Consider the following 22,376-nt stretch of genomic DNA (forward strand, 5'->3'; position numbering starts at 1 on the left):
GCTTGTCAGACAGTCTCCTCTTCACTGTCAAGCAGCATGTAGAGGTCTGGCTCCAAGCCTCCAAATTGGCAGAGGACATTGTGCAGAACGTGCCCTGTCCACAACCTCAGCTCCATCTCCTTGTTCTGGTGCAGAACCGAGGCACTGCTATTGCTGCTCTGAAACCTGTTACAGTCTTTGTTTGGGTAGGTCTTTACAAGACATAATCTTCCTTTGACAAAGCCATGCTAACTATCCTTTTTTAAAATAAATTTAGAGTACCCAATTATTTTTTTTCCGATTAAGAGGCAATTTAGCGTGGCCAATCCACCTAACCAGCACATCTTTGGGTTGTGGGGGTGAAACCCACACAGACATGCTGACTATCCTTAATTAGTTCTTGCCTTCGCAACAGAGATTAATTCTGTCCCTCAGAATATTTTCCAATCATTTCCTGACCACTCAAGTTAAACTCACTGGTCTGTAATTTCCTGGATTTTCCCTACTTCACTTCTTGAACAATGGAACCACATTATCGGTCCTCCAGTCCTCTGGCACCGCTCCTGTGACCAGAAAAATTTGAAAATTGTCAGAGTGTCTGCAATCTCCTGTCTTGCTTCCCACAGCAGCCTGGGAAACATCTCATCTGGGCCTGGGGATTTAAACAAGTCACCAATTGAAGGGCAGAATAAGCACATAAATTTAATGGGGAGAAAAGGAAGTGTTTTACTTACAGAGGTGAGAGGAAGTTTCAGTCTGTGTGAAGCTGGAGGAACAACAGGTTTGCTGGGCAGACAGTGAAAGAAGCTCCGTGCAGCCAGTGACACAGGCCCCAGACTCTGATTGGCTGAAGGATCAGCGCCTGTCCAGTCCTCCACAGGTTCCTATTGGCCAATCTCCCTCATGGAGACAATGAGGGGCGGATCTCGGCCCACGTGAGGTAGGCGGGTATTTGACCTCCCGATGCTGAGCTGTTGTCCAACCCCGTCCAATCCGGAGTATTTTGTTTCTGTGACCAGGGGTGTTGCTTCCAGTGTGCTGGGAACGCCCCTCTGAGTCATTGTGACGACCCAAAGAAGCCCTGCCTGAATCACTCTGTTCCGCGGTGACGTCTCCGGGTTCCAGTGCGCAGGCCCAGCGGGCGCGCACTAGCCCCGACCCCTCCTTTTGTTCCCCCTCCCCCTTCACATCCTGCAGACAAGGTTTCCAGGCAACCGGCTGACGCTTCCGGCCAGAGCGAGAACTCGCCCAGTGATCTCCATCTCCACCCAGCCCGGGACTGCGCATGTCCAAGGGAGATAGGGAACTGCGCAGTGCAGAGGAGAGCCCACCCTCTGACCTTCCTGCTCAGGTATTGGCTCTTGAGAAACTGAGAGGCCCGAAAGGTCTTTGGTCCTCCAGCCAATCAGAGCACTGACTTTGTGTGAATGAAGATTGAACGAAGCTTCACACAGACTGAAACTTCCTCCTGTCTTCAACATCAACGAGTAAAACACTCTTTTCGCCCCCTTTCCATTTCTTTTCTCATTCTGACCTTCAATTGGTGCCTTGCAACAACTGAAGGGAAGGAAGTGAATCCAGGGAGGGTGCAAACTCTGTAAAGCTTGGCCCAGGTCTCTCTCTCTCTCTTAAAGACATTGACATCCTTTGCTCCCTCAGCTTTACACAATTATTTGGCTAAAAGGATGGTCTCTTTCCCAATGTTCACAATTAAAGGGCTGGTTTCCCCAGGAGATGGCTGACATTTAAGGGTCAGTAAATTAATATTAGCCAGAGATATGTCTAGTGTTGTTATATGGTACAGATTAGATATATTATTTATGGTTCTGTAAAGTACATTTATTATTATTTCTAGTAGTGTAATATTGTACTGTAACTACATCATATATTTTCTGTAATCTGTTACCTCACAGGGTTGTTAATCTCGGGATTTCTCTTCCACAGGGACCAGTGGAGTCTAGAGGTCATTGAATATATTCAAGGATGAGTTAGACAGATTTATTTTTTCAATTTAAAGTGCCCAGTCTTTTTCAATTAAGGGCCCCCATCCCTTGGACATGTGCAGTTCCGGGCCATCTGCCTGCATGGCAGATAGAGCAGTTTCTCCAGCACGGGGGAATTGTGGGAGCTGTGGCCGCCCTCACTTGCTTGGAGCCCAATATCTAATCTCCTGGGACTGGGATGAAAAGTGGGGGTGGCATTGACCTCAACCTGACACAAAGTACATGCAGGTAGTCACTGGATTTGATTGTGACACCCCCCCCCCTCCCCAAAACATTGAAGTCACCAAGGAATATGAGGGTAGTGTGGGTAAATGGTGCTGAGGTCGATTGGCCATTGAGCTCATTAAAGGATGGGGCAAGTGGGCCAAATGGCTGACTGCAGCTCCTATTTGTTATGATCTGTGTCCAGGACAGGAAGCAGTGAGCATAGATCTGTCAATCAGTCTGAATCAGCAGCTTCAGGAGAATTGGGAGGGAGAGTGTGTGGGATGGATGGGGAATGAGAGAGGGAAGAATGTTCCATAGGAACCAGAATTGTCTGTTTTGAATGTCTATCCTGTACTGACAGTGCTGACTTTTGTAAATTGTTTTACCAAGAAATTAGAAGTGGAGGAATTTCAGAGAGAAATCTCAAACGTCACATCTAGATCTGACAGTTATTCGATTCCTTGGGATCTGAATATCTTCGGCATTTGAATCTAGAAGGAGAAATGTTTGCTTGAGCTGTCGGCATCAACAGATTTTCAACACCATTGTGACTGGAAAAGCACCGAGACACACCCACCCAAGTGAGAGTGTTCCAGAGCATGGTCTGTGGAAAGAGATTTAACCAGTTACGCACCCTGAAAAAACATTGCAGCATTCACAGCGGGGAGAGACCATACATGTGTTCTCTGTGTGGGTAAGGCTTCAATTGTCCAACTTCGAGAGACACAAGGAGACCCAAAACATGGAGAAACCATGGAAATGTGTGGACTGTGGGAAAGGATTCAAGGCCCCATCTGCACTGGAAGCTCATCGACACTGGGGGAAGGCCATTCACCTGCTCTCTCTATGGGAAGGGATTCACTCAGATATCCAGCCTGCAGGCACATCAGGGACTTCATACTGGGGAGAAGCCGTTCACCTGCTGTCAATGTGGGAGGGAATTCAGTGATTCCTCCACCCTGCAGAGACATCAGCGCGTTCACACTGGAGAGAAACCATTCACCTGCTCTCAGTGTGGGAAGGGATTCACTCAGTTTTCCAGCCTGAAGTTACACCAGCGAGTTCACACTGGGGAGAGGCCGTTCATCTGCTCTCAGTGTGGGAAAGGATTAAATTACTCATCCACACTATGGAGACATCGACGAGTTCACACTGGGAAGAGGCTGTTCACTTGCTCTGTGTCGGAAGGGATTCAGTGATTCATCGCACCTGCTGAGACACCAACAAGTTCACAATTGATTACAAGGGTTGGAATTTGCTGTTATTGTTTCTGCTTCAATTACATCCAGGACTGCATTTTGTTCATTCTGACAATTGGTCAATGGGGAGGGTCGGAGGGTTTCTTTCTGCTGGACTGGCCGATCTCCCGACTTTGCCTGCAGTGGGCTGTTGCTCTTTGAGCCTTGTTGCGAATACATGGCTTCAAATTTCACAAGGATCTGTTGTACCAAAACCATAGCGTGTCTTTAACCCTTATACGATGGACAAATTACCATAAGTTGTATCATACAAGAATATACTTTATTTACGATCACACAATTGTTACTGTTAATTAATCTCACACACATGCAAGTTGAACTCTAAACTAATGCACACAAGACCTTAACTTAACTTTCAAGTGACTGGCAAGTACGGGGCAGATATGGCCTTATCTGGAGTCCGCAGTCTGGCAGTGTTGAAAGTCTGTTGCTGGTCGTTGTTATACTCGGCTCTGGTCCTTCCATCGATGGCGTGGATGGTCTTCCTCTTCGGCCGGTGAAAGGTCACCGTTGTTTGTTACTGTTGAGAGCTGCTGTCGAGAGAGCGAATGGTGGGCTGCGCAGCACCTTTTATTCCCAGGAGTTTGAGCCCCTTTGGGCGGTCCCAGGTGAAGGCCCAATCAATCATCAGGGCTTGATCACCTTGATCGATAATGTCCAATTAAGTCCGCTACCTTGTCGCGGGGCTTGTCCCGACCGGCCATGTCCGTTGGTGTCCGAGGCACATAGGCCTTCCCAAATGAGGAAAACTGACGCCACCAAGTCTGCCACTTTGTCAATTTCCATTTAAGCCCATTGTCCCGGGATGGCCTTTCAATGGCCTTTTTCCTGGGCTGTTAGCAAAAGTCTGGTCTGCAGCTTTTTGTCTATTTGGAAACTGCAGCCTTGTAGAAGCCAGGTATTTCGAATACAACTAGTATAGGTAAAAGCTGTTTAAGCATGAGTGTTGAGCCCCAGTTTTAAATACCCATTTATACAGCATAATTCACTTTTACTGAGGTCCGTTGTTCTGGCAAATGCATATTTTCAGAGTCAGTGTGACATTAAAACAGCACAGTTGCAAGATAATTTGACACTGCTTGTGCTAATTGTCAAGGACCGGGACTGAATACCATAGCAACAGGAAGGCACCATTGTTCACAATGCAGATAACAGCTAAGTCAGAAAAGCTAATGTTGCACATTGAAGATGGACGGCTTGCCATCAAATCAAATGTGTTTGAATCTAACCCAAACCAATTAGGATTATATTGGGGTGTAATTAGATGACTTAAGACAGATATGAAAGTGTATAACTGAAAAGTTTCCGCCCGCCATTTTAGTGTTGTCTTTGTGTTGTGTTGTCTTTCTGTTAGTTTAGTCAGTTTTGTCCTTAATAGTCTTTCTGTTAGTTTAGAGATGTCTTTTGGGGGTTCTGTCAGTCTGTGTCAGTGATGTAATGCACTTTTGACTTTGAGTTTGAGTTTAGCTGAAGATTAGCTCTCTCTTCATGTTTCATTGCCAGACTTTGACCGTTTAAAAGTTACTTTCGAGCTGTCTGCCTAAGCAAAAAAAGATAATCCCTGTAATTCTCTGAAAGCTTCGAATTGTCTACGAATTGCCTTTTAAATGACTTTCAAATTGTAATCAAGCAACTACAAATAAAACAATTCTTTTTGGCACCTGAGAAGTTTTAACTGAAGTTTCTGCTGAGTCCCAGTATTCGCAAAGTGCTACTGGTAACCGAATAGCAGAAATGATATAAATTCCTTCAACTTTACACAGGCGAATAATACTAGGAATCCAACAACTTGGCATAATCCAGAAATATTACAAATCTTACAACTTGTCGTATTGCGCCAGGACTTTGATTCATCAACTAAGCTTCCCCCAACTTGGTGTAGTTCGACAGGTTAAGATCCCATAAATTACAGATTCTTACAAGCCTGTCTGTCCCAGTACTTGGCCACTTTTCCCAGCATCCTTTGCCAGACGCCACTTTAGGCGGCCACATATCCCACCTCTTGATCCTGAACGCGAAGCGTGGTAGATCACAGACTTCGAACCAATACCTGCACAGCATCCCCAGTCACCTGTCTATTAAGTAAGGCCCTAACACTAAACTCAGTTACATATTACAGATACTACTCAAATTGAACCTTACAATTACACACTTAACTATATGGGCAGCTGCTGCCCTACATCCCAGAGTGTTGAAAGAGGTGGCTGGAGAGATACATTGGTGATCATCTTTCAAAATTCAATAGATTCTGGAATGGTTCCTGCAGATTGGAAGATGGTAAATGTAACCCCAATATTTAAGGAGGGAGAAAGAAAATGGGGAACCACAGACCCATTAGTCTGACATCAGTCGGAGTGAAAATGCCAAAATCTATTATAAAGGATGTGATAACATACGAATTAGGAGCTGGAGTAGGCCACTCGGCCCCTCGAGCCTGCTCCACCATTCAATAAGTTCCCGGCTGATCTGATTGTAACCTCAAAACGACATTCACGCTGACCCTCCGATAACCTTTCACCCCCTTGCTTATCAAGAATCTATTCAACTCCGTCTTCAAAATATTCAAAGACTGTCCTTTGAGGAAGAGAGTTCCAAAGACTCATAACCCTGAGAGAAAAAAGTTCTCCTCTGCCTTAAATGGGCAAGTTATTACTTTTAAAGTGACTCCAATTTCTAGATTCTCCCACAAGAGGAAACATCCTTTCCACATCCACCCTGTCAAGGCCCCTCAGGATCTTATGCGGTTCAATCAAGTCACCAAAACTCAGTTGTACTCAAGCCCAGCCTGTCCAATCATTCCTCATAAGACCAGCCTCCAATTCCAGATGTGAGTCCAGTACGCCTTCTCTGAACTGCTTCCAACACATTTACATCATTCCTTAAATGAGAGCAATACTGTACACAGTGCTCCAGATGTGGTCTCACCAATGTCCTGTATAACTGAAGCATAACCTCCCTACTTTTGTATTCAATTCCCTTTTTCTGATTCATGCTCTTGGACAACCAGATCACTCGGAGTCTCAGAGCTCTGCAATCTCTCACTATTCAGATCAAAAACTTTTATATTCTTCTGGCAACATGGACAATTTCTAATTTTCTCACATTATTCTCCGTTTCCCACTCATGTAACCTACCGCTATCCTTTGTAGTCTCCTTATGTCCTCTTCACAAATTACTTTCCTACCTATCTTTATACCATTGGAGGGTCAGAGCAGGAGTTGGCCATTCAGCCCATCGATCCTGCGCCGCCATTCAATACGATCATGGCTCATCATCCACTTCACGGTAGCACAGTGGTTAGCACAGTTGCGCCACAGCTCCAGGGTCCCAAGTTTGATTCTGTGTTGGGTCACTGTCTGTGCGGAGTTTGCATTTTCTCCCTGTGTCTGCGTGGGTTTCCTCCGGGTGCTCTGGTTTCCTCCCACAGTCCAAAGATGTGCAGGTTAGGTGAATTGGCCATTCCAAGTTGCCCTCAGTGTCCAAAAAGTTTGGGTGGGGTCACTGGGTTACGGGGATAGGGTGGGGTTGTGGACTTAGGTAGGGTGCTCATTCCAAGGGCCGGTGCACACTCAATGGGCCGAATGGCCTCCTTGTGCATTGTAAATTCTATGATTCTATGATTCAATGTCTTTTTCCCCACACTATCTCCATATCCATTTGTGTTATTGATATTTAGAAATCTGTCAGTTGGGTGGCACGGTGGCCCAGTGTTTAGCACTGTTGCCTCACGGCACCAAGAACCTGAGTTCGATCCTGCCCCGGGTCACTGGCCATGTGGAGTTTGCACATTCTCCTAGTGACTTGTGGGTCTCAGATCCACAACCAAACTTGTTGTGCAGCATTGGTGAATTGGCCACGCTATACTGCCCCTTAATTAGAAGAAAATAATTTATTAAACAAAAAAAAAACAAAAAAAAGAAATCTGTCAGTCTCTGCTTTAAACACACTCAGTGACTGAGCTCCCACAGCCCTCTGGGGTAGAGAATTCCAAAGATTCACAACCCTCGGAGTAAAGAAATGTCTCCTCTGAGACCGATCCTAAGTGGCTTCCCCCTTAGTTTGAATTTGTGTCCCCTGGTTCCAGACTCTCCAACCAGGGGAAACATCTCACCTGCACCCACCCTGTCTATTACTTTATGGATTTTGTAAGTTTCAATGAAATCCCCTCTCATTCCTTGGAACTCTAGAGAAAAGAGGCCTAGTTTCCCCAATCTCTCCTCATAGGACAGTCCTGCCAAACATGGAACAAATCTGGTAAAACTTTGTTGCTGTTCCTCTGTGGCAATACCTTTCCTAAGGTAAGGGGAGTAAAACTGCACACATTACTCCAGCTGTGGTCCAAGCATTTCAGAATGATCGATGTCAAGGCCACTAGACGGTATTCATTGAGGCACATTACCTGGTTCTTCTTTGGCACCGGTATGATGGTGGTCTTCTTGAAGCAGGTGGGAATCTCAGAACGGAGTAGGGAGAGGTTGAGGATGTCCGCGAACACACCTGCCAGTTGGTCCGCGATGGATCTGGGTGCATGGCAGGGACTCAGTCAGGACCCGCCGTTTTCCAAGGGTTCACTTTCAAGAAGGCCAATCTGACTTTGGAGGCTGGGACGGTGGGCATGGGTGTGCCCAAGGCTGCTTGGGGCAGATGACAAAGGTTTGTTGGTTTCCTGCTCGAAATAAGCATAGAATGCATTGAGTTTGTCAGGAAGGGGTGCGCTGTTGCTAAAGATTCTACTCAGCTTTGCTTTTTAGCACATTATGTTGTTTAAGCCTCGCCACAATCGATGAGAGTCCATGATTCTAGCTCAGTCTGGACAACTCTTCTGTTGTCTCTTGGCATCCCTGTTGGCTTTGATAAGGTTGTACCTAGATTTTTTTGTATAGGTTGCCTGACTTGAACGCCTCAGACGTGGCCTTCAGTCGGGAGTGAATCTCCCGATTAAACCATGGTTTCTGGTTGGGTAACGTACGTACTACTTTCTTTGACACACAATCTTCTACACACTTGCTGATGAACTCTGATGGTGCTGGCATACCCGTTTAGGTTAGCTGCCAAGTTCTTGAATATGGACCAGTTGCGTCGGAGCTCTTCTGTTGCCTCAGACCAGCATTTGCACAACCTTCTTAACCGGATTCTCCCGCTTAAGTTTCTGCTTGTATGCCGGGAGAAGGAGCACCATCTTGTGGTCCGACTTTCCAAAGTGCAGTCGGGATGGATCATCAGGCGCCCATGATGTTTGTGTAGCAGTGGTCAAGGATGTTGGGGCCACTGTTGGGACAGGACATGAGTTGGTGGAATTTTCATAGATTATCATAGAATTTACAGTGCAGAAGGAGGCCATTCGGTCCACCGAGTCTGCACCGGCACTTGGAAAGAGCACCCTACCCAAGGTCAACACCTCCACCCTATCCCCATAACCCAGCAACCCCGACTAACACTAAGGGCAATTTTGGACACAAAGGGCAATTTATCATGGCCAATCCACCTAACCTGCACATCTTTGGACTGTGGGAGGAAACCGGAGCACCCGGAGGAAACCCATGTACACACTGGGAGGATGTGCAGACTCCGCACAGACAGTGACCCAAGTCGGAATTGAACCTGGGACCCTGGAGCTGTGAAGCAATTGTGCTATCCACAATGCTACCGTGCTGCCCACTCTTGAGGTTGGCCTGGTTGAAGTCCCGGCCACGATGAACATGGCCTCCGGGTATTCTGTTTCATTGTTATTTATAGCGGTTACAATTCGTCAAGCGCCTTCTTCACTTCCGTCTGGGGTGGGATGTAGACCGCCGTGATGATGGCAGGAGTGAACTCCGTGGAAGGCAGTATGGGCGGCACTTCACAGTCGGGTATTCCAGGTCCGGGGAGCAGTAGTTCGCCAGGGTCGCTACGTCCGAGCACCAGGAGGAGTTGACGAGGAGAAAAACCCCTTCACCCACTCCAGGTTCAGTCCTGGATGTGATTAACAGCAGGAATAACAGCAGAATCTAACCCATCATCACTTGTGAACCATTTGGTGTCTCAGTATGTTGGACGACTGAGCGAATCGCTCCCCACAGTGAGAGCAGGTGAATGGCTTCTTTCCAGTGTGAACTCGCTGGTGTTTCCGCAATGTGGATGATGTTTGAAACCTCTTTGTGCAGTGAGAGCAGCTGAACAGTTTCTCCTCAGTGTGAATGCACTGGTGGGACATCAGTACCCGAGAGCTTTTAAACCTACTCCCACAGTCGGAGCATTTAAAGGGTCTCTCATTGGTGTGAGTGACATTGTGGCTCAGCAAGTGATGACCGAGTGAATCTTTTCCCAGTTGGAGAGGTGAACGGGCTCTCCCCGGTGTGACCTCGCTCGTGTTTCATCAGGTTGGTGGAGGTTCTAAAGCTCTTTGTGCAGTGAGAGCAGCTGAACAGTCTCTCCTCAGAGTGAATGCACTGGTGGGACATCAGTAGCTGAGAGCTTTTGAAACCCCTCCTGCAGTCAGAGCATTTAAAGGGCCTGCTCTTGGTGTGAGTGACATTGTGTTTCAGCAGGCTGGATAATTGAGTGAATCTCATATCACACACAGAGCAGATGAACGGCTTCTGCCCGGTGTGAACTCGCTGGTGTCCCTGCAGGTGGGGTAACCGAGTGAATCCCTTATCACACACAGTGCAGATGAACGGCTTCTGCCCAGTGTGAACTCTCTGGTGTCTCTGCAGGCTGGATAACCGAGTGAATCCCTTCCCACAGTCAGAGCAGTTGAATGGCCTCTCCCCGGTGTGAACTCGTTCGTGTCTCCGCAGGGTGCCAATGTCAGTGAATCCCTTTTCACACTGAGAGCAGGTGAATGGCCTCTCTCCAGTGTGAACTCGTTCGTGTTTCTGCAGGCTGCCAATGTCAGTGAATCCCTTTTCACACTGAGAGCAGGTGAAAGGCCTCTCTCCAGTGTGAACCCGTTCGTGTCTCCGCAGGTTGCCAATGTGAGTGAATCCCTTTTCACACTGAGAGCAGGTGAAAGGCCTCTCCCCAGTGTGAACTCGTTCGTGTCTCCGCAGGCTGCCAATGTCAGTGAATTCCTTTTCACACTGAGAGCAGGTGAAAGGCCTCTCCCCAGTGTGAACTCGTTCGTGTCTCCGCAGGCTGCCAATGTCAGTGAATCCCTTTTCACACTGAGAGCAGGTGAAAGGCCTCTCCCCAGTGTGAACTCGTTCATGTCTCCGCAGGCCAACAATGTCAGTGAATCCTTTTTCACACTGAGAGCAGGTGAAAGGCCTCTCCCCAGTGTGAACTCGTTCGTGTTTCCGCAGGCTGCCAATGTCAGTGAATTCCTTTTCACACTGAGAGCAGGTGAAAGGCCTCTCCCCAGTATGAACTCGTTCGTGTCTCCGCAGGTTGCCAATGTTAGTGAATCCCTTTTCACACTGAGAGCAGGTGAAAGGCCTCTCTCCAGTGTGACTGCGTTGATGCCTTGCGAGCTCGTGTGGGGCAATGTATCCCTTCCCACAATCCTCACATTTCCATGGTTTCTCCATGGTCCGGGGGATCTTGCGTCTCACCGCGTTGGACGATCAGTTGAAGACTCGTCCACACACAGAACACCTATACAATCTCTCCCTGCTGTGAATGGTGTAGTATTTTTTCAGGCTATGTCACTGGTTAAAGCTCTTTCCACAGTCAGTGCTCTGTAACAGTCTCACATGGGTGTGTGTGTCTCGATGCTTTTCCAGTCACACTGATGTTTAAAATCTCTTGAAGCAGACAGAATAGACAAACATTTCTCCTTCTAGATTCAAAGGCCGATGATCCCAAGAATGGAGTGACTCAGTCAGTTCTTGACGTGATATTTAGTTGGAGATATCGGCCTCAAATTCCTCTCGTTCGAACTTCCTGCAAACAGATTTTACAATTGTAATCATTGTTAGTACAGGATAGAAACTCAGAACAGACAATTCTAGTTTCTATCGAACATTCTTTCCTCGCTCTTTCCCTGAAATGCTCTAAATCTAAATCCCACACAATCTCCCTCCATTCGCACTCTGCTATAACTAATATTCGCCCTCCAAATTCTCCTGAAGATGCTGATCCAGGCTGATTGACAGATCCAAGCTCACTGTTTCCTGTCCTGGGCGCAGAGACCTGTATTCACTTACTTTCCCGAAGGTGCTGATCAACAAATCTAAACTCACTAAAACCTGTACAAGAGTAGAGATTCTCCATACATTCTCCTGATTAGAGATAGGGAAATTCTGAGGAAGAATTTTATTTAGTCATGGAGTAGTCATGACAGGGAACTCACTGCCCACAAGGGTTGCGGAAGTTGAGATGATCAATAATTTAAAATAAAATAAGATGGTTACTTGAAGAAAATACACTTGCAGGGGAACAGGGATGTCAAGGGGGAATGGGACTGACTGGATTACTGCGGAGAGTCAGCATTGACTTGAGTTACCAAATGGATTCCGTCAGTGCTGCAATGGCTGTATGACTGGATATATATAATGTAGGTACATTACTATATCACAAAACTAGAAATAATAATACATATATTTTATTACAGAACCATCAATAATATCCATCATACATACCATATAACACTAGACATATCTCTGTCCGATATTACATTTTTAAAAATGTATTTACGGGATGTGGACAATGCTGGTCAGGCCAGCATTTATTACCCATCCCCAGTTGCCCTTCTGAAGTAGGGGTGAGCTGCCTTCTTGAACTGCTGCAGTCCTTGAGGTGTTGGTACATCCCCTGTGCTGTTGTTTTTAAATTTGTTTTTTATAAATTTAAAGTACCCAATTCATTTTTTTCCAATAAGGGGCAATTTAGCGTGGCCAATCCACCTACCCTGCATGTCTTTGGGTTGTGGGGGCGAAACCCACGCAAACACAGGGAGTGTGTGCAAACTACAAACGGACAGTGACCCAGAGCCAGGATCGAACCTGGGACCTTGGCGCCGTGAGGCAGCAGCGCTAACCATTGCTCCACCATGCTGCCCTACATCCCCTGTGCTGTTAGGGAGGGAATTCCAGGATGTTGCCCCAGGGACAGTGAAGGAACAGCAGTATATTTCCAAGTCAGGGTGGTGTGTAACTTGGAAGCAAACCTCCAGGTGGTGGGGTTCCCAGGTATCTGCTGCTCTTATCCTTCTAGATGGTAGTGTTCGTGGGTTTGGAAGGTGCTGTCTGAGGAACCTTTATGAGTTACTGCAGTGTATCTTGTAGATGGTATACACAGTTGCTACTGTTTGTCGGTGGTGGAAGGTTTGAATATTTGTGGAAGGCGACGCAATCAATCAGGCTGCTTTGTCCTGGATAGTGTCGAGCTTCTTGAGTGTTGTTGGAGTTGCACTCAACCAGCAAAGTGGAGCGTATTCCATTACACTCCTGACTTGTGCTTGTAGATGTCTGGTAGACAAGCTTTGGGGCATCAGGTGGTGTGTTACTCGCCATAGGATTCCCAGCCTTCGAACTGCCCTGGGAGCTACAGTATTAATATGGCTAGTCCAGTTCAGTTTCTGATCAATGGTAACCCCCAGGATGTTGGTTGTGTGGGTTTCAGCGATGAGAATGCCACTGAATGTCAAACGGTGGTGGTTAGATCCTTTCTTGTCGGAGATGGTCATTGCCTGGCACTTGTGTAGTGCAAATGTAACTTGCCACTTATCAGCCCAAGTCTGGATATTGTCCCGGACTTACTGAATTTGGACATGGACTGCTTCATCACCTGAGCAGTTGAGAATGGTGCTGAACATTGTGCAGTCATCCGCAAACATCACCACTTCTCACCTTATGATGGAAGGGAGATCATTGATGAAGCAGCTGAAGATAGTTGGGCCTAGGATTCTGCCCTGAGGAACTCCTGCAGTGATGTCCTGGAGCTGAGATTATTGACCTCCAATCACCACAACCATCTTCCTTTGGGCCAGGTATGACTCCAACTAGTGGAGAATTATCCCCTGATTCCCACTGACTCCAGTTTAGCTGGGGCCCCTTGATGCCACTCTGCCAAATGCTGCCTTGATGTCAAGGGGAGTCACTCTCACCTCACTTCTGGCATTCAGCTCTTTCGTCCAAGTTTGAACCAAGGCTGTAATGAGGTCAGGAGCTGAGTGACCCTGGTGGAACGCAAACTGAGCATCCAGGAGCAGGTTATTGCAGAATAAGTGCCACTTAATAGGACCTTTGATGACTCCTTCCATCACTTTGCTGATGATGGAGTGTATTCTGACAGGGAAATAATTGGCGGGGTTTGATTTGGCCTGTTTAGTGACCCTTTAAATGCCAGCCATCTCCTGGAGAAACCAGCCCTTTAATTATGAACATTCGGAAAGAGACTATCCTTTTAGACAGACAAATAAATGTGTCAAGCTGAGGGAGCAAAGGATGTCAATGTATTTGAGAGAGAGAGACCTGGGCCAACCTTTGCAGAGTCTGCACCTCCCTGGATTCACTTCCTTTCCCTTCAGTTGCTGCAAGTTACCAATTGAAATGATGAGAATGGTGAGAATGAGAAAAGAAATGGAAATGGGGAGAAAAGAAAGTGTTTTACTCACAGATGTTGGAGACAGGAGTCTGTCTGCAGCTCAAACTCATTCAGGGTTGGGGGAACAACAGCTTTGCTCGGCAGAAACCTCCATGTCCAACTTCCGCATTGAGACAATGGGGGAGTTCTGATTGGCGGAGGGGCAGAGTCTTTCCGGTCCTCCAAGTATTCCCATTGGCCAACGCCTGAGTGGAAGGGTCAGCGGAAGTGAGCACCCCGCGCATGCGCAGCCTCCCCTCTCCCCTGAGATATGCGCAGTCCCGGGAGGGGGAGATCTCCGACGGCCGGAACTGTCAGCCGGTTGCCTGGAAACCGTCTCGAGGATGTGTTGGAGGAGAGGGAACATAGGGTGGGGGCGGGGTTCGCGTGTCCGCGCGCCGGCGTGTGCGCACTAATGCAGTGACGTCACCCCGGAGCGGATTGATTCCTATTGGCTGATTTAGAGGATTAGCTCCTTTGTGATGTAACAATGTGGAGGTTGAACAATGGGTTTCAGACGAAAACTTCCTCCTCTGGGCAACATCTGGGAGCAAATCAATGTCTGCCCCTTTCAGAAGTTCATAATGTGTAGATGCCGGCGTTGGACTGGGGCACAGTAAGAAGCCTTACAACACCAGATTAAAGTCCAACAGGTTTGTTTCGATGTCACTAGCTTTCGGAGCGCTGCTCCTTCCTCAGGTGAATGAAGAGGTCTGTTCCAGAAACATATATATAGTCAGATTCAAAGTTGCCAGACAATGCTTGGAATGAGAGCATTAGCAGGTGATTAAATCTTTACAGATCCAGAGATGGGGTAACCCCAGGTTAAAGAGGTGTGAATTGTGTCAAGCCAGGACAGTTGGTAGGATTTCGCAGGCCAGATGGTGGGGGATGAATGTCATGCGACATGAATCCCAGGTCCCGGTTGAGGCCGCACTCATGTGTGCGGAACTTGGCTATAAGCTTCTGCTCGGCGATTCTGCGTTGTCGCGCGTCCTGAAGTCCGCCTTGGAGAACTTGCCTGGTGATTGTCACGCGATGTCCGTTCATTCGCTGTCGCAGCGTCTGCATGGTCTCGCCAATGTACCACGCTTCGGGACATCCTTTCCTGCAGCGTATGAGGTAGACAACGTTGGCCGAGTCGCACGAGTATGTACCGCGTACCTGATGGGTGGTGTTCTCACGTGTAATAGTGGTATCCATGTCGATGATCTGGCACGTCTTGCAGAGATTGCCATGGCAGGGTTGGGTGGTGTTGTGGTCACTGTTCTGAAGGCTGGGTAGTTTGCTGCAAACAATGGTTTGTTTGAGGTTGCGCGGTTGTTTGAAGGCAAGTAGTGGGGGTGTGGGGATGACCTTGGCAAGATGTTCATCTTCATCGATGACGTGTTGAAGGCTGTGAAGAAGATGTTGTAGTTTCTCCGCTCCGGGAAAGTACTGGACGACGAAGGGTATTCTGCCGGTTGTGTCCCATGTTTGTCTTCTGAGGAGTTCATAGGTAGAGGAGCAGAATTAGGCCATTTGGCCCACCGAGTCATGGCTGATCTCATCCTGGCCTTATCTCCACCGTCCTGAGTGCTTCAGAACCCTTCAACCCGATTAAAAATCTGTCCAACTCCTCCCTAAATTTACTCACTGTCCCAGCTCCACCACACTCTGGGGTAGTGAATTCCACAGATTCACAGCCCTTTGGGAGAAGCAGTTTCTCCTCAACTCTGTTTTGAATAGAGCAGCACTGTGGCCCAGTGGTTAGCACTGCTGTCTACGGTGCTGAGGACCTGGGTTTGATCCCGGCCCCAGGTCACTGTCTGTGTGGAATTTGCACTTTCTTCCCATGTCTGCGTAGGTTTCACCCCCACAACCCAAAGATGTGCAGAATCGGTGGATTGGTCACACTAAATTGCCCCTCAATTGGAAAAAAAATAATTGGGTACTCTAAAAAAAAAAAATTTTTTTTAAATTAAAACTGTTTTGAATTTGCTACCGCTTACCGTAAGACTATTACCTCTCGTTCTGGAATGCCCCACAAGAGGCAGCAGCCGCTCCAAGTCCACTTTATCTTTCCATTTCTTTTCTCATTCTGAGGGGTCATTGGTAACTTGCAGCAACTGAAGAGAAAGGAAGTGAATCTAGTCTGTATGTTTCACACATTTTGAGTTCAGTAATATAGACATATTTATGCCTGGCAGTCTGCATGGAGATTTTCAGGCCTCTCCAAAACGGGAAGCAGTGAGCAGGGATATGCCAGTCAGTCTGAATCAGCACCTTTAGAGAATTAGGAGGATGAATATTACAGCAGAGTGGGAATGGAGGGAGAGTGTGTTGGATGGAAACTAGAATTGCCTGTTCTCAATTTCCATTTGTAAGTTCCTTTTACAGGATATTAGATGAAGATTTTCAGAAAAAAAACCTAACGCCACTTCAGGATTTGGAAGAGTCACTTGGTTTATGGGGACCTGAATATCATCAGGAGAACCATCACTGCAAAAGACACTTCTGGGGTGAAGGTTTGCCAGTCAGGCAAAGGAACAGAATGGAAGTAAACACAGGAATGAAGAATCACATTGGGCTGGTTCCAGGAGAATTGAGTGACAACTTCAGCGACGTAACCATGGAGTGTGATTTTTGATTGCCTTAAAAGTAAAAGGGCAACATTCTCTTTATAGTTCAAGGGATACGTTCCCTATAAAAATAGTGTTTAGGCATTATTGCTTCTAGTTTGTTGCAGTAAAGTCATAAAACCTGAAGTTTTTGTCTTATGACTCATTAATTTGTTCACTGGGTTTAGAATTCATCTTTCAAAATTCCTGATCTTTTCAGAGATCTTACACAGTTGGTTTTGAGTCACAAGTTTCAACTTTCCATTTATGCCTCAGGCAACTTGCTGTCTCTCTGTTGTTCGTGTCAATTACAGCCTAGTAACAGAGCTGAGGGCTGGAGATGCTGTGACCCCTTGTCGGAGCTGGGATCAGTAGAAAGAAGAACCATAGTTTCTGGTTGAGCTTTGTGTGAGCTGTCTGACCATGATGATATATACAATAGCTAACCAGGTAATATGTTGTGATGAGGGTTTAGAAACAGACCCTGGGTAGATGAGTTCACTGAAGCTGTGGACTTGTCAGCTGTACAGTGAAACCAGGCATCCAACAGCCACAGAGACCTGTAATATTGGACACTGGGTTTAACCCTGTTTTGTATTAAACAGACCTATCTGATACTGGGGATGATACAGTTAATCTGACCCTGAATTCATTCAATTCCAAAAGTGAATAACATTGATTCAAGTACAGTGATTACTCTGTTAATCTGTGAACAAAGTGGTGTCAGTTCATGCAGATCTCTGTCTGAACTCAATTTCATTACTTATTTTTGTTACCGACTAGGGTATCTCTCTCTCTCTCTCCCTCTCCTGCCTCTCTCAGTGTCTGGCGCTACTCCCTCTGGTGCCTCTCTCTCCCTCTGCTGCCCCTCTTGCCCTCTGTCTCTCTGTTATCTCTCTCCTGTCTCTGGTGCTCCTCTCTTCTCTTTGGTGCCTCTCTCTCCATCTGCTGCCTCTCTCTCCCCGTCTCTCTCAGCTGCCTCTCTCTCTCTCTTCAATGCTTAGGAAGGCAGGTGGGGGCAGCACGATGGCACAGTGGTTAGCATTGCTGCCTCACGGCACCGATGTTCCAGGTTTGATCCCAGCTCTGGGTCACTGTCCGTGTGGAGTTTGCACATGAAATGAAATTAAAATGAAAAATGAAATGAAATTCACCCTTGTTTGCGTGGGTTTTGCCCCCACAACCCAAAGATGCACAGGATAGATGGATTGGCCACAGTAAATTGCCCCGTAATTGGAAAAAATTAATTGGTTAATCGACATTTATATTTAAGAAAAGGAAGGCAGGTGGGATTGTTTCCTTTAGGAGCCGAGGGCCAAGAATATAAGAACAGGGAGATTGTGCTGGAACTGTATAAAACACCAATTAGACCACAGCCGGAGCACTGTGGACAGTTCTGGTCACCACATGACAGGAAGGATGTGATCACACGAGAGAGGCTGCAGAGGGGATTTATGATGATGTTACCCAGGAGGGAGAATTTTAACTATGAGGAAAGATTGGAGAGGCTGGGGTTGTTCTCATTGGAACAGAGGAGGCTGAGGGGAGATTGAATTGAGTTGTGTGTAATTCTGAGGGGCTCACATAGAGTGAATATTTCCCTCAGCAGAGCCCAACCCCTGCAGTCAAACACAAAGTCGCTGGTGTGTCAGGAAGTGGGATGAGTGAGTGACTCTCGATCCGCACAGAGAACATGGAAACAGCAGCTCCCCAGTTTGAACTCGCTGGTGTGTCAACAGGCTGGAGGATTGGCTGAATTCCATCCCACTCCTGGAACATTTTTCAATGTCCTCTCCCCAGTGCCAGCAGGCTGCCTGACTGAGAGAAGCTCTGTCCACAGACAGAGCAGATGAATGGCCTGTCGTTAATATGTTGATGCTGGTGTCATATTGATATTGTTCATTCCGGGGACTTCCGGTGACAACATGTAGGTGGATGGCACACGTTAGGTGGCTCCTGCGAGTCTCGGATTTTTGGACGTTAATGCCTGGTTTAGGGACAGTTTTTAGATGAGTTGTTGAGGGAAGTCATAAGGACGTTGAGGAATGTTGAAGTCCCAGAGGAAAGGTGCTGGAACGAAGGGGGCGAGCGAAGGTCCGCCAGCGAGTGCTGCTGTGAGTCCTGCAGGAAGGAAGATGGCGGGGGCTGGGTCGTCGGGTGGGACCGCTCCCCTCACCGGGGAAACTCTGACCGAGGTGATGTCAGAGCTTCAGACATAAGTAGATATTACCCCTTTGAACTGAATTGGCCACATTCCTCTCGGAGGTCTGTTCTATTCTCTGAGCCTCACCCATTTGTCCCGGTTGATCCTCGGTCGTCGCTGAAATGGAATCTTCAAGGCTTGGTTCTTATTCTCCTTCTGACCCGTGTCCCAGACAGGTCAAATTTACTCTACTTCGAACTGTCGAATGACATTTTTCTTCTAACCCTAGATCCATTCTTCAGACATTGGGGTTAAAGGTGTCAACTCAGGTTCTGCTCGGCATTTCACAATCTTTTCCATCAGTGCATTGCAGACTCTGGTCACTGGTCAAAAGGTACCAGGCCTCATTTCAAGTTGACCAATACCTTCCCATCATGCCTGCAATCAGTCATTTTAGCACAAACAGGGTCTTACCACTACAGTCAAGTTTGAAAGGCTGTTTGCCAAGCATTTGGAGGTGCTTTGGAGGGAGATGCCTGCTTCACTTTAGAGTGGTGAAGGAGGCGATTGCCCTGGTAAAGGCGGCAGAGAAGAAGACGTCGGTCAAGGTGCGGGAGCAAGGAAAGAAGTTGAAGGGGGTGGAGGAGACACTGTTGCAACACAGCAACCAGTTCACCTCGATGGGGGAGGAGCTGTGGAGGGTGACAGAGGTCAACAAAAGGCTCAGAACTAAGGTAGGGGACCTGCAGAACTGGTCAAGGATGCAGAATTTGAGCATTGTGGGCCTGCCTGAGGAGTGGAGGGCCTTAGGCCGACCGAGTACTTTGCAAAGATTTTTGCTGAGTTGATGGGGGAGGGGGGAAGAACCCTCCGCTCCGAGTGGGACAGGCCACATCGGTCACTCAGGCTGAAGTCTGGAGTGAATGGGCCATCAAGGGCAGTTATAGTCTGCTTCCACAGCTACCACGTGAAGGAGAAGGTTTGAGCTGGGCAACCTAGCAATGCCATGTAGGCACCCTGGCAGTGCCACCCAGGTGCCAGCCTGGCACTTCTGGGGTGCTCAGATATCACTGTCAGGCTGGCAGGGGTACTGCCAGGGTACCACTTGGGCAATGCCAAGGTGTCAGGCTGGCATTTTGCTCGCTCCAGGGCTCAAGCCCGGGGGTGCACTGCCCATGTGAGGTGGTGTGGGGAGGCCCGAGGACCCCCCTACAGGTGAGTTGGTCCGGGGGTCGAGTCAGGGGGTCAAGAGCTCAGGACGCCATTTCAAAACGGCATCCCGATCTCATCCTGCACGGAGGAGATCCTCAGTGCAGGAATAATGCTAAGTGCAGCCTCGGGTGGCCTTCCCTACCAGAGCAGTAAAAAAGAGCAGAATGCCATTAGTTAGCTGATATGAAGTGGGAAGGTGTTGGTAGATGCAGATACCAAGATCTGACGGAGTAGTTGGTGAGAAGGCGGGCGGCCTTTGGACGGGTGAAGGGGGCATTGTACGGCAGCAGAGTGAGATTTGGAGTGGTCTACCCAGCAAAGCTGAGAGTGACTCATAACTCAAAGGACTTTTATTTTGAGGCGGTGGAGGCGTTTGTTAAGGCTGAAGGACTGGGACTGAGATGAGAGTTGGGATTTGGGCTTGGTTGGTGGGGACGGGGATTGTGTTCTCTTATTGAGGGTTTTCTACTTGACTGGGGTTTGGTTTCTGTTGCTTAAATGGCGGGGGGGGGGGGGGGGGGGGGGGGGGGGGAGGAGTTTATCTACGTGTGTTGTGTTTTTTTCCTTATGGGTGCAGTTCTATATAGTTTCTTGGTTTCAGGGAGATGGGTTTTGAGCACGTGGGGCTGGGTTACTGAAGAGGGGGGGCTCTGGCAGGGGTCACCACACGAGGAAACGTCGGGTGATTAGAGAACGGGAGTGTGATGGGGGGGCGCAGACATTGGAGCCTGGTCAAACAGGTTTCAATGGACCTGGGAGGTGTGAATGGTGGGGGGAGGGGATCGATACTGGGTCAGGCGTTTGCAAGAGGAAGTGGATGGGGGGATTCTAGGAGGGGGGGTGAGGGGACTACATACATGCTACTGCCCCCCCCCCCGGTTCCATTCCCCCCCCCCGTTCCATCCCCCCCCCCCCCGTTCCATCCCCCCCCCCGTTCCATCCCACCCCCACCCCCCCGTTCCATCCCCCCCCCGTTCCATCCCACTGCCCCCCCCTGTTCCATCCCACTCCCCCCCCCCCCCCCCCCCCGTTCCATTCCATTCCATAAGCGAAATTGTTGCATGTGACATCATCTGGGGCTGAACCTCCCTTTCCCTTGCCTCGATAAACACCTTCATCAGCACCGGTCCCAATATCCCGGAGAACATTTTATAGAACTCCGCTGGGTACCCGTCCAATCCCAGGCCTTACCCGGCAGCTTGGCCTTCAAACCCTCCACTATCTCTTCCAACCCGATCGGGGCTCCCTGTCCTACTACCAGCTCCCGGTCCACCTTCGGGAAAGTCAGCCCCTCCAGGAAGTGCCTCATCCCCTCCGGCCCCACAGGGGGTTCTGACCCGTACAACCTGCTGTAAAAATCCCGAAACGTTTTACTAACCCCGACCGAGTCCCCAACTAAGTTCCCATCCCCGACGCTAACTTTCCCTATTTCTCTAGCTGCCTCTCCCTTTCTAAGCTGCTGTACAAGCATCCTGCTGGCCTTCTCACCATGCTCGTATATCGCCCCCCCCCTCGCCTTTCTGAGCTATTCCATTGCCCTCCCTGTGGTTAACAAGCCAAACTCCGCCTGTAGCCTCCGCCGTTCCCTTAAATGCCCTAACTCTGGAGTCTCCGCGTACCTCCTATCGACTCGTAGAATCTCTTTTACCAGGCGGTCCGTCTCTGCAAGGATTAAACTGAAAGTGCTGTACAAATCTGAAAAGGTTTGTGTTCGGTCAAAGCTGGGACCGATTTTAAGAAGCAGCAAAAAATGACCAAAAATATAATAAAGAGGTAGGAAGGAAATTGAGTCTGAGGGTAAACTAGCTCGAATATATAAATAGATAGAATCAGATGTGGCATGATTTATACAGTTGGGAATTAAGGTCAGAACTTCAGCTTGGAACTGCCAACAAACAGCCTCGTCCATAGTACTTGAGGAAAAGGACAGTCACATTGCTGGGTGTTTATTATAGACCCCCAGATAGTCAGCGGGAAATTGAGGAGCACATATGTGCGCAATTCATGGAGGTGTGTAAAAATAATAATAGGGTAATTATCTAAGGTGATTTCAACTTTCCCAACATTAATTGGAATAGTCATCATGTTAAGAGTTTAGATAATAATCTTTATTAATGTCACAAGTAGGCTTACATTAACACTGCAATGACGTTACTGTGAAAATCCCCTAGTCGCCACATTCCGGCTCCTGTTCAGGTACACTGAGAGAGAATTCAGAATTTCCAATCCACCTAACAAGCAGATGGAGTAGAGTTCTGAAAATGTATGCAGGAGAACCTTTTAGCTCAATATGTAGAGGGTCCAACAAGGGATGGTGCAGTGCTGGACCTAATTCTGGGCAATGAAGCCGGCAGGTGGTTGATGTGTTGGTGGGGGAGCATTTTAGTGATGGCGACCACAACATGGTACAAAATAAAATGGATAAGTTGCAAAAAAAAGGTTGTGTATTGGGAGAGAGTGGATT

General features: G+C 47.9%; 1 protein-coding gene and 1 long non-coding RNA gene across 2 annotated transcripts; one reads left to right on the forward strand and one right to left on the reverse strand.

Annotated features, from left to right (window-relative positions):
- Positions 1-9,003: 9,003 nt before the first annotated feature.
- On the reverse strand, positions 9,004-14,110 carry LOC140420550 (uncharacterized). Its single transcript, XM_072504543.1, has 2 exons — positions 13,989-14,110; positions 9,004-11,314 (listed from the first exon to the last, which is right to left on the reverse strand). Exon 2 carries the CDS (start codon positions 10,957-10,959, stop codon positions 9,700-9,702), a length of 1,260 nt encoding a protein of 419 aa, XP_072360644.1. The 5' UTR covers positions 10,960-11,314; positions 13,989-14,110; the 3' UTR covers positions 9,004-9,699.
- A 131-nt stretch (positions 14,111-14,241) lies between these two features.
- On the forward strand, positions 14,242-16,704 carry LOC140420551 (uncharacterized). Its single transcript, XR_011946440.1, has 2 exons — positions 14,242-14,610; positions 16,337-16,704. It is a non-coding gene; the product is annotated as an uncharacterized lncRNA (long non-coding RNA).
- The last annotated feature ends 5,672 nt before the right edge of the window (positions 16,705-22,376 follow it).

This window comes from Scyliorhinus torazame, chromosome 5 (genome assembly GCF_047496885.1).
Source record: "Scyliorhinus torazame isolate Kashiwa2021f chromosome 5, sScyTor2.1, whole genome shotgun sequence".
In the NCBI taxonomy this organism is placed as follows: domain Eukaryota; kingdom Metazoa; phylum Chordata; class Chondrichthyes; order Carcharhiniformes; family Scyliorhinidae; genus Scyliorhinus; species Scyliorhinus torazame.